The sequence below is a fragment of the Haliotis asinina genome, chromosome 8, assembly GCF_037392515.1.
Source record: "Haliotis asinina isolate JCU_RB_2024 chromosome 8, JCU_Hal_asi_v2, whole genome shotgun sequence".
Lineage (NCBI taxonomy): Eukaryota > Metazoa > Mollusca > Gastropoda > Lepetellida > Haliotidae > Haliotis > Haliotis asinina.
The window spans coordinates 41,807,781-41,820,906 of NC_090287.1; the positions used below are offsets into that span (position 1 = coordinate 41,807,781).

The following is a 13,126-nucleotide window of genomic DNA, read 5'->3' on the forward strand; positions in this document are numbered from 1 at the left end:
ACTTAAAGTAGTTGAAGTCTCAGACATAGTTTTTTTTAAGAGTATCAGCACAGTCAAACACGTGTTAACGACAGCAGTAGGAATACAACTGTCACATGACATTTTCAGCCACAGAAAATGCAAATACGCACCCCAAGGACAACCTGTTATAATACAGAATCACCCCTATGGCTAGGTGTATAATGTCAACTACACCTGCCCACTACCAGCATCATACCATCTGGCGTGATAGTAAAACAGTAAAACACCTTGCCAGTCAAGACCATATAAATCTGAACAAGTTCATTGTACATTATATTCATACAACATCCTCACAGCATAGCAGTGTCATGAAGAGACAGTGACATACAGATACAGTCAAGGAACCACAGTTTGTACTTACAATAATCAGCAATCTGGACCATTGACCTCTGGAAGGAAACGCATCAACCTCAATAAGTTCATTACTCACTAACATTGATATAAATGAGAAAATCTTACTACTGTTGGTAGATTCTATAAGCATATTGGAACATTGTGTATTCTGATTACATTAACAGATTTCAATTTCTCTTCAGCCAAGGCAGTAATGCACATAAGCATGTTAAAATGTGTTGCAGGTCAAAATATTTCTTTTTTACGTGTTCCAGTTGTGTGAATTTGAGAAGACCACTGTAATAAGTTGTACATGAGAAGACTGTTAAATATGTGAAAAATACCTACATCATCTGACACAACTGTGTCAAAAAACTTTTCATTTCTAGCAAAATGGATGGTGAACTTACCAGTTTCGGTCCTTCTGGGGGATGGTAATAGGTGTCCATCTGTGTGTTGGATCCCTCCACCACTGCTCGCACAACCACCTCCCTCTTCCAACCTGCACAACACATTCTCACCATGTTACACTCTACACCATCTACCTACTGGCACGTTCAACCCCAATTAAAATAGGGTGAAAATGATCAAACAAAAAGTGACTACTAGTGTTGGGAATCTACCTCTACAACCATAATGGATTATCTATATCTTCTGTTGATTGATAAATGATTGAGTAAAAGTATGGATTTATGAACACAAGACCAGCTATGAAACGACTGCTACACAACTGCTTGGAACAAAGATGTCATATGACATGAGATCGTAAACCATTCTTCTTTAGAAATGGATTAAAATACGCTTTGACAAAATAATACTGAAAATCATGGAGTATTTGACAACTAACATGAATTTAGATCACTATTTAAACAGTAAACAATAAGTGCGTCAATTATTTGTGTGTGCAAAAATTTCTACAAACCTGTAGAGGTTATGAATTCTTTGAAGAAAGTCCTCCTTGGGGTACATATAAGCATTTTTTATGTCCATTAAAAATCCCTACGACAGTTGTAACTATTTTGATAATAAAATATTTACAAGACAAAAAACTCGTTTTTGTCTTGTGAGACCACCCTTATAGGGCCCCTCAGGCCCCTTACAGCCAAGAGCAGGTAACTCTGGCCGTCTACCTCGCACCTCACTTTTCATGCTGAACGTATCAGACAGAATGAGAGGAGGACTTTCTTCAAAGAATTCATAACCTCTACAGGTTTGTATAATTCTTTTTCAGAAGAAGTCCTCCTTGGGGTACATATAAGCATTAAACAGACTCCCAAAGATAAGCAATAGGGAGTGGTATTCTGTCTGACAGCACAGTCCATTCGATTGAAGTGCGAATCTACAACCATACGGAAATAGAAAAGGCACCTACCTTGTCACCTGACCGCTGATGTCAATCAAGGCGGGGGGCGTGACAAAGCTGAGGACCCGCTTGTCAAAGCTTATATTTCCATTGGCCAAAAATTGGGAAACCCCAAATAACAAACCCCGCCCATCCCAAACAAAGTTTGGAGACGTGGACATAGGAGAAACTTGCCAAACTGGAAAACCTGTCCATACCACATTAGCAAGCTAAGCGGGGAAATGGATAGGAAAGTAAGGCACCAAGCCAAGGGAGGGCGGGATTAAAAAACCATCACCAAATACCACCACCAGTCAAATGGGAACGGATAGCGACCCACCACCAAGTGCAAACAGATATAGTCTACAAGTCTCAAGCAGAGCTACTCTGTCCACTGTGGAGAACTGACTGACCGAACCGAGCACACTCTAGGGAGTGTCTGTCCAGTTGGTAAAGCCGGATGAACGTGCTCGGACGGCTCCAAATAGCCGCTGAGCAGATCTCCTCAATGGGCAGAGCAGCGGCATACGCTTCTGACGTGGCCACTGCTCTTACTGAGTGAGCTTTCAACCCCTCTGGGGGAGATAAGCCCCTATGTATGTAGGCCATGCAGATTGCCAATACAATCCATCGGGATACTGTTTGTGTATTAGCCGGACAACCAGTTTTGCCACCACCATAACAGCAAAACAGCTGTTTCTCCTTATGGACTAAGGCAGTTCTCTTAATGTAAGCTTTAAGAGTTTTCCAAATGTCCAATACATGAGCCTTACGGCGTGTATCGTGTATCGTAAACAGGAAGATCGATAGGCGCTTTCACATGAAACGAGTGATCAATCTTCGGGCGGTATGAATCCGGTAAGCGTATGCTCACCCGATCCTTATGGAATACCGTTAATTCCGGGTCTGAAGACATGGCATGTAAATCGCCGACACGTCTACCCGAAGTAACCGCCACCAAGAAAGCCGTTTTCCAACTTAACAGTTGCAACGACAGGTTGGCCAAGTCATAAAATAGAGGAGAGGACAACCAATCCAAAACTATAGACAAATCCCATGGAGGACTTGTCTGTCTAACGACCGGACGCAGTCTGTCCACGCTTGCAAGAAAACGCTGTACCAGGGGGTGTTGTCCCAACAAGGCACCCTCGACGGGTATGTGGAAGGCTGAAATAGCCGTGGAGTAGCCCCGAATCATAGAAGCGGCTAAACCCGATTCTAAACGAGACTGTAAGAACTCCAATACTTCAACTACAGTCGAAGAAAAGGGATCGAGAATCCCTCTATTTCCACACCAGCGCGCATAACAGACCTATCTATCCTCATACTGTACATTTGTGGAATCCCTCCGTGAAGCCGAATTGTGTCTGCAACTGATGCAGGAATTCCGCTCTTTTGGAGACGATTCCGGACAGTGGCCATGCCACCCACTGAATCCTGGGATTGGGGTGAGGCTGGCCGTCCTGGGATAGTAGGTTCGGTCGCCGTGGTAATAGTACAGGTGGTTGCGCTAGCGACCTGAGTACTACCGGAAACCAGTGTTGAGACGGCCACAGAGGTGCGAGAAGCACTAGTAGCCGCGCTGGTTGGGTGGCAAGCTGGGACAGAACTTTGGAAATCAGGGGAATTGGCGGAAACGCCCACAAGACCCTGTCCGTCCAGTCCAGCTGGAAGGCGTCGGCGGCAATCGCTCTCGGATCCGGAATCCAGGAACAAAAAACCGGAATCTGGTTCGTCACTCCAGAGGCAAACAGATCCACCTGGCACGACCCAAACAACTGGGAGATAATCCCGAATATCTCCCGATCGAGCAACCACTCGTGGGGAGCTAGAACACGTCGTGAGAGCGCATCTGCATGCATGTTGTTGACCCCTGGGAGATAGACAGGCATAACCCATATGCTGAACTGATCGCACCATAGCAGAAACTGACACGCCTCCTGAAGGAGACACAGTGCCGCCTTGCTTCAGAATGTAGGACATCGCCGTCTGGTTGTCCATCTCTAGACTAACCACTCGGCTTCGAACCTGATCCACGAAGCGTTCGAACACCAACCTCACAGCTCTCAACTCTAGCACATTGATGTGCAAGGTCGCCTCGTGTTCGGACCATAGTTCCGACACTGTGAGGTCGCCTAGGACACCTCCCCACCCTGTGAGCGAGGCATCCGTCTGAACTGTGAGCGACGGTACCGGAGTCATCAGAGGTAAACCTTTGGAAAGATTCCCTGAATGGGACGCATTCTCAGACGTGCACGCCAAACTACGTCCACCGTCGCCGCCATGTTGCCTAGCAACTGAAGCCACGTTCGTGCCGAGGCCGTGGGGGACTGTAGGAACAGTAACACTATGCTCTGTACCTTGATAATGCGCTCTTGGGACAGAGAAACCACCCCTCGGGTTGTCTCGAACCTCGCCCCCAAGAAAACCAGATCCTGCGTCGGCACCAGTTCTGATTTTTTAAGATTGATAACCCAACCTAGCCTGGTGAGAATATCCATCACTGACTGTGTGGATTCTCGACTTAGGTGTTGGGAAAGCGCTCTGAGGATCCAGTCGTCCAGGTACGGGAAACAAAAGTTGCCCTGCGCCCTGGCGACCTGAGCTGGTACTAGCATGAGTTTGGTGAACACCCTTGGCGCTGTGGAGATGCCGAAGGGGAGCACGCGAAACTGGTAGCAAACCCCATCGAAGGAAAACCAAAGGTATTTCCTGAACTCGGGATGCATCGGTACATGGAGGTAGGCGTCTTTGAGGTCGTTTGACGTAAGCCAATCCCCTGCCTCCACAGACGAGATCACTGACCTCAGTGTCTCCATCTTGAAAGACGGTACCTCTATCAGATTGTTCAAACCCTTGAGATTTAGAATGGGTCTGAACCCTCCGTCCTATTTGGTCACCAGGAAATAAGTAGAGTAGAACCCCGTATTCTCCTGTCCCAATGGAACCATCTCTATGGCTGCCTTGTCCAGTAAAGACTGAATTTCGGCACGGAGGATTGCCACCTTTTCCGGCGATTTCGGCACCGGAGTGCAGCGAATCCCGGTAAAAGGAGGAGGCTCTCGCTTCCACTGTGGCATGTGGCCATCCCTGAGTATGGACAGGACCCAGGGATTGGACGTGACTCTCTCCCATTCCCAGAGGAATAATGGGAGGCGACCACCCACAGGAATTTCGGGTAGAAGGCAACCGGCCGACGGCAGAGAGATTGCCGCATGCAACGGGACAACCAAGGGCTCCGGAGGCAAGCTTACTGGGAAGCCGGGGTCGACTTCCCCTTCCTCTGAAAAGGCGGCTGAGAAGCTGCCTTGCCCTTGCCTTTACCCTTGCCCTTGCTCTTGCGTGCCTGTAGTGGAGCAGTCCACCTGGCGACAGACAGCCATAGCCTACGAAGGCCCATCACAGCACACATCATTTGACATGCGCAAGAGCGCATCGAGTCGCGCGCCAAATGTGAATGCACCTCCAGAAGTTGCCACTCTAACGTGAACGAGGAAACATCCTCGTCCCCGTCCTCCTGTGACACCAGCTGCCTCTGCTGGACAGAGAAGTAGGCTGAATGCACCGCAACCTTAAGTTGCTGCACGGCGTTCCGATATTGCTCCTCAAAGGAGCGGTAAACCAAGCGCAACACCTGGTTCGATGAGGTAAAAGGCAGCAAGCGGCGACCCTGACGAGCCACGCCTAGCTGTGGCCAGACGACCCCCCAAGCGCGATCGAGGCGTACACGCACTCGTCGACAACGGGAGGGTCAAACAGCGCATCCTCCCCCATCGAGTAGCGGCGGTTAAGCTCCGGAAGATCGAACCGTGAGCGACTACCCGACAGGAGAGGATTAATTACCTCACTGATAAGTGAAGGTAAAATACGCAATTGAGTCTCGGCCACCCAACACGGAGCAAACGCTTCCCCAGGAAGGGGAAACTCCGCGGGATCGGGTGCGTCCGAAGGGACAACCACCTGCGGCAAAACAACCGCGATACACTCACGCACTTGCCGCAGGGACAATCCGAGCAAGAAGCTGTGAGCTTCCCCCAGCTGCTCCAGACCGCCATCCTCGTCCATGGCCACCTCGCTACGCATCTCTACAAAGGAGTCCCCCGTACTGAGGGATACCTCCGAAGAAACGCACGAGGAGCCTGCCGACAAGGACAACGGATCTAGAAGAGCCGAGTTGCCCGAACCGACCGACCCATGGGTTACTGATGAACCTGGGTGCCAAGACCCCGTGGGATCGGCTGCCGAAGCAGGGACCCCTGGTGCACCGAGTGGAACCCAGGCAGGCGGCAAAGCCGGTGCTCGGGAACCACTAGTGAGGTTACCGGTAACCAACGGTACGAGACCCGATGGACCAGCGCCGGGAGGCGGAACTGCACCCAAGCCTGAGCTCGGTGCAGAACACGCCGATCCAGCGAGGAGGCCGTCACCGGAGCCTGAGCTCGGATCAGACACTCCTCCAGGGACAGTACCCGTGCCCCAGCCTAGGCCCGAGGTTTGGGTACCCCCCATAGACAACCCCGGCCCCCCAAGATCAGAGGGACGGATGCCGATCTCCTGCCAGAGATCGGACATCGCGTCCGTGATCAGGGACCGGACAGATGACATCTGTTGCTGTAAAAGAGACGAAATATCTGTTAACGTGAGTGGTTCGGGGGGTGGAACTTTAGAGGTAGAGGGGAGAGAAGAAGAGGAGGGAACATCCCCCGACTTAGCCCGCTTGACCCCTGGGCCTTCTGAAGAGGAGCTAGAGCTCTTGTTACCCTTGACCTTTTTGGAGGGCGGGTCCTGAGCCCAAATATCACCCCCCGCCTGTAATGTGATGCAGGCGAAACACTTCCTATAAAAAAGAGAAGCCATAAAGACCGCCATCCTGCCAGCCACATGGCAGGAAGACAGGACCTATCTGGCAAAAGTTACCACAATTTATGAATGAAAATTTCAGCCATGAAATTCCAACTAACGCCCGTGCGAAAGGAAAGGAACCATACATACAGATGCTCACTCTTTTTCACTCATCTTTTTGGGTTTGTAGGAATTTACGCTACTCTGAATGGACGCGATCGTTCACTGGAACGACAGCATGAAAAGTGAGGTGCGAGGTAGATGGCCAGAGTTACCTGCTCTTGGCTGTAGGGGGCCTGAGGGGCCCTATAAGGGTGGTCTCACAAGACAAAAACGAGTTTTTTGTTTTGTAAATATTTTATTATCAAAATAGTTACAACTGTCGTAGGGATTTTTAATGGACATAAAAAATGCTTATATGTACCCCAAAGAGGACTTCTTCTGTAAAAGAATGTGAAACGTGGGAACCCAAGATCATATTTGATGCAGAAATCAGAAGAGAGCAGCTATAAATCTAAGAGTTGATGTGACAATATCAATATAGCTATCCATTTCGAAACCTTGTTTGTGAATTGACAAGAATTGAGCCTTTTGCAAATACAAAATGATAGTCAAACGATCAATAATCCAATTATTTGATCTATCAGTGCACCACTTGTAACTACTGTTACTAATTTCTATAAAAAACTAGTTCCAAAATATCAACAGGAAACTAACCCTTCTGCCCGATGTTTTTGCATTTAGAATAGATGATGTTGCAAATAAGTGAAGACTTCCTCTCTGTGATTGGGGATGAGGTACAATTAGTATCACTACTGATTATGGAGAGTTGACAAAAAGATTTCTGATGAATCTCCCAACATTTTTGTTGTAGCATGACAGCTGAAATACAGCTTTGGTATTGGAAAACATGTAAGGATTTAATCAAGTGTTATCCAAACAATCCAGTGATTGATATTAATATCAATCTTCAAAGCTGTCGGGAATGGTGACAGAATGAGCCATGTCAATGCACCAGTCCACAAGATCCATGAGCGAATGAGTGACACTGTTTTTTGTCACTTTTACCTTTTGCAATATTCTGGCAATATAATGGCAGGGAGACACTAGAAATGGGCTTGGGTCTACAGCTTGACGAGTGAATGCTTTAACCACTAGGCTATAACACTGCCCTCACAAGACCCATGAAATAGCCTATTTTGGCTTCTGGGAACTTACTATAATCATGAACACATATGGGATTAATGACCATACTAAGCTTCTGTACTCACCATATTCAAAGGGTACCCTCAATAATGACATATCCAGCTTAAGTTCATGTTGACGTCGAGGTGCTGAAACAATGGAGCATGTTGTCTGGGTTACCACTTCCATCCTTTATATTAACCCTAAACTTATAAAGACAAGGACAAGAGTACAAGGAAAGGGACAGCGAACTAAATGCCATGTAATAAATTTTAGTTCACATTAGTGTGTAAATATGACAAAGTTGAAACATAACAGGGACAAGATTCACATTAAGATTTTCAATGACAACAACACCCATGGGAACAAAGGAATTAGAAAGACGACACGCACGTTTGGATATGTGTAGCATTAAATAACCATTGAGTACTTATATCTAACTCAAAATTCCAATGACCACAGTTCCAATGCAGGGCTTAACACGTAATTACTTACTTGATGTTCTCTTCTTTTCCTTCCATTCAGCATCAATGATCAAACCCATGTCATCTTCTTCTGTTACAAATGAGGCACCAAAGTCTTTTGATCTGCGCCCACGTCTGTTGGATCTGCCCGCATCAACTTCTGATTCTGTGTCACTGTCATTGTCGTGCCCAGCAATTTTGTTGAGATTCTCTACAGTGAGAAAGGAGTCGTCGGCTGCCTCCCCTCCATTTTCACCCTCTTCGGCATTGTCCATCTCCACCACTGCCTCCCCTCCCTCCTCGGCTGTTACAGTGCTCACAGTATCCTTATCATTGTCATTATCATCTTTCCCACTATCACTTTTTTTTTCATTATCGTCAGCCTCCTCCTCATCAGATAATAAATCTGTCTGAGAGGCAGAAATGGTAACACTCTGGGGCTTTGTTGATCCACCCTTCTCAACCACCTCTGCCCTAACCCCTGCAATTTCCTCCTGGACACACTTACCTACTGCATCTACATCATTGGAAGTATCTAAACCATCTCCTGCACCACTCTCAGGTTTCTTCTCTTCAACAACTCCTTGTATTTCTGCATCAGTGTTTTCTTTTTCATGTCCATGTTTATTCTGTACTTCATTTGCAATCTCTGATCCTACAGTCTTGTTCACCTTTTCTCCAGGTGGACCTTTACAGCCATTAGTCCCTTCATCTTTAGTTTCCTGCCTTTCATCAACATTGTCTTCACTTGCACCTTCATTCCCTTTGTCAATATCCATGCCTTCCTCATCTACTGTAGTTTCCACATCTCCATTATCTAGTGTGCTTTTAAGGTGTGCCATGTCTGGTATGGTTTCCATACTTTCTTCATCTGGTGCTGTAGCCGTACCTTCTTCCTCTGGTGCTGTAGCCGTACCTTCTTTATCTGCTGCTGTAGCCATACCTTCTTTATCTGGTACAGTCTCCATACTTTCTTCATCTGGTGCCGTCTCCATACTTTCTAATGTGATTTCAACACTTTTTTTATCTGGAGTACTTTCTACACCTTCATTAGCATCTATTTTCTCTTTTACAACTGCTGTTATTTCAAAACTTTCCTTTTGTGGTTCTGTATCTGGTTGTGCATCTTTCTTTGTATGTTCCCGGTCCTCGCCATCATCATTACACTGTGGAGACAGTGTCAGTATCATGTAATCCTCAACCTTGCCAGACCCTTTAGCTGCTCCTGCATCTTCATCTTTGTCAGCTTCTGCTGATACAGGAGGATCAGGAGGCTTCTCAGAGAAATAGTCATGATCTGATGGAACAGGTTCTATGTGGTCCATGTGTACTGTTGCTTGTGTAAAGTAGTCATGGTCACCTGTTGAGGATTGGGGGGTATCCACACTTTCCATAATGACACTAGTCTCTATGCCAGTGTCAACAATTTACATGAGCACTTCAACAATGGCAACATGCACCACTCGTAAAGCAGCATCTTCAACAGTCGTTCTTGCTGAAAATACACAAATTGTAAGTCATGGTAATCACTTGTTTTCTGAACATAACTTCTAATGTTCTTTTTGTGAGTTTGTTTAATGCTACAGTCTACAATATTCTTGCTTGAAGACAGCAATGTCTACTGTATTGAACCTCACAAAAAGTCTTCAAAATCAATGTTATTTACATACCCTGTCGATACTAAATGCAACCTTCACATGTTGGGACCAAGTCTCTCCTACTTCATAGTTTATTTCATTACAGTAAAATAATTAAAGGCACAATTTCATATATTTTCAACATCTTTTAGCACATATGATATATATTGGGACATATGCACTCACTCTAGATTCCTATTAATGCAATAAAAGACTTATTATCCCTTACTTCTTGTCTGAAATATGTAATTGAAACTTTGAGTTGAACAGCTTCCAAACCCTTGCCATAGATGTAGTTTTGGGAATCAGAAACTAATCCACTATTGATTGTTGGAGACTTGTTGCAAATGATTATTGCTTATATATAATCAAAATATATACATTTTTAACATAATCACCATCTTAATGGTTTCTCCCATGATTTAATACTGAAATGAACAATAAAACAATTAAAGTGGTTAAAATTTTACAATGTGCATAGCTCTATGCTGTTGAGTGCATGTTTGTTTGTGAATATTCATAAAAATTAATAGTTCGTTTACTTCATTCAAGTGCGTTATACTAAAACAACAAATTCTGATGAATCGCAAAACCTTTTTTACAATCGCTAACTATATCTAATCCTTCTTTTCCCTCTCATTTTCAATCATCAGAACACCAACTGCTCCATACATCGAAACTGTCACACCTGGTGTTGTCCATGTTTACTGAATTGGTTTCAGTCACAAATTTTTTAAAGGATATTTGTGAAGAGCACCAAGGGACTAAACTCAATGAGGTTTGCTTGATTTAATGTTCAGCCAAAAGGGGGAGCAAGAATCCATTCAATGCAACATTTATTAAAATCATTTTAACGTCTTCATCAAATATTGTAATCTAGATATGAAAATTATTTGGGAATAATTTATATGGTAGCTTCCCTGAGGACTGATTGTACATGAGTATTAGTGAGAGAAATGTATTACTTTTTTTTAAAGAGGTGTGGTGTCAAATGGTGCATTAAATACTTATTCATGGACAATTTCAGATCATCTCCCTATGTTTACTTCTGGCTTTCTGATGGGTGGAGACTTTTTTCATCGTGTCAGCTGGCTGACCAACTGTAATCAGCGGTGGGTTATTTAAACTTACTTACAGAACATGTATAACATGTTGAGTACGATGGATAGCTATAGACTATAGAATATAAACTAGGGCCAGGAGAAATATGACGCATAGACCAAAATTTCAATTATGGTAAGCAGAAATGTGAGGTAACTACATTCACAGCGCAAACAGCTTTCGGATATCAAGGTCAAAGGTGAAAGTACAACACAAACATCTGTTATAATAGCATTGAGCAAGTGAGTGAATGAGCATGGTTTTATGCTGCCTTTAGCAATACTCCAGTAATATCACACTGGAGACACCCGACATGAGCTTTACACATCATACCAATGTGGGGAATCTAACCCGAGCCTTCAACGTGACGAGCGAACACTTTAACCACTAGGCTAACCCATCACCTCAACAATGGCAATTAATGAACTATTTGTTTTTACATATTTGTTTTTTACATAACTTTCCTGATTCGAACTGCCCTCGGTGAAACATTTTACCCGCGTCTTATTTCGCTTTTATTGATAGAAAACGTACATCGAAATTCACCGAACATGCATTTCATTGCACAAAATAAAAATGAATACATAACAAATTCAACATTTTATCAACATACATGAGAGCATGTACTGACCTTTTACAGGAAGTATTTATAAATAAACCTCATTACTATGCAAGTTTAACAGAGCCCCCTAGTGGCCATCTCAAATTACAAAATGAAATGGCTGTATGGCAAATGAAAAGAAACAAAGAAACTTCTGTTAATAGAAATGAGTTCGAACTACAGATATATGCAATGTGAGCATATAGCAAGAAAACACTTACACGTCAACTCTGGACTAATAATACTGCACATCGAGGGTGACAATATTCTGAAAAGTTGTATTGATCGAAGGTGTCAGTTGGTAGTTATCTGCCCTTGGACACATTTCCGTAAACTATAATTTCATATTAACGAGACTCCTGATTTACTGGCATACAATTTGTTTCGCTTAGTGATTATTGCCAAAATACGTACAAAGATCGACAAATATACTTTCTTTCATATTACAAGACAAACTCAAATGAATTCCACAAGCGATCCCTCTGATTCCCAGTGCGATGCAGCGCACGTCCCAGACCCATAATTAGCGAGTGCAAAGTAAATAATATTCATTGACAAAACTAATTAATATGCATATTTATTATCAGTATTTTATATCTTTGCGTCACGACAGGTTTCACAAATATTGCGAATATATTAAGTCATCCTTAGCCACACGAGTGTGAAGAAACATACTAACCTGAAAACTTCCCCGCCATTGCAGTCACGATTTTCTATAAATTCCGGAATGGCGAAACAACATTTATTATGGCATGGGCGATGTACTCGTGAAAGTGTGCTTCAAGGTTCAACGTAACTTTAAGTAGTCATACAACGGATGTATATTTTAAAATCTATTGATTACAAATTTATAAAGATTCCTCAAATGGAACTTAAAATTTACAATTTGTGATACTAACTGTTCATTAAAATATTTGTCATTCGTGAAAATACGCCACAAAATGTGTGGCGTTTTAGTAAAAGAATGTTATTGCCATTTAATCTTCATCTGAAAGACAAACGATACCTTGTTAAGGTAATTATCAGCAAATCCGTCCGTCCTGGCTCGTCGGCGTTCCCGATCAGGTGGCGATTAAACTGACGAGTTGTTACTGTCAATATATGTATATTATTCTTTGGTTGTTTAATGCAAAAAAAAAGAAGAAGAAGAAAACAACGTCTGTGAATGTAGAATCTTAATTGATCATTTATAAGAAATCAGATTTGAAATAGGAGACCAATTGAAACTGATCACAACATTACTCATACACAAGAAGTACACAGATGTCTTAAAGTATTTCTCATTTGAGTTATAGTGCATGAACAAATGCATAAAAAGACAACTAGCTCTGCCATGGGCAAAAATAATGTAAAACCCTGGCGCGGAGATTGCCGTAACAAATTCAAATGACTCTTAAGAACGTGACTATATATTCAGTGAGCAAACTCTCACAAAAAATGTTCCAAACACCGCAACAACCACACTGAAGAATCTGAGTGAAAAGGTTTTGTTTGTATCCTCGATATATTCGAGCTATCGAGTGAGTGAGTGAGTGAGTGAGTGAGTGAGTGAGTGAGTGAGTGAGTGAGTGAGTGAGTGAGTGAGTGAGTGAGTGAGTGA

General features: G+C 43.8%; 1 protein-coding gene across 1 annotated transcript in view; it reads right to left on the reverse strand.

The window, feature by feature from the left end:
• The window catches only part of LOC137293883 (mediator of DNA damage checkpoint protein 1-like), a 35,332-nt gene extending 23,088 nt beyond the window's left edge, over window positions 1-12,244 (reverse strand). The window contains exons 1-5 of the mRNA XM_067824666.1: window positions 12,206-12,244; window positions 8,219-9,682; window positions 7,810-7,872; window positions 765-856; window positions 383-410 (exon numbers count right to left, since the gene is read on the reverse strand). Coding sequence (XP_067680767.1) covers window positions 383-410; window positions 765-856; window positions 7,810-7,872; window positions 8,219-9,581 — 1,546 coding nt within the window. The 5' untranslated portion in view covers window positions 9,582-9,682; window positions 12,206-12,244. The remainder of the gene's footprint in view (window positions 1-382; window positions 411-764; window positions 857-7,809; window positions 7,873-8,218; window positions 9,683-12,205) is intronic.
• Window positions 12,245-13,126: the final 882 nt, after the last annotated feature.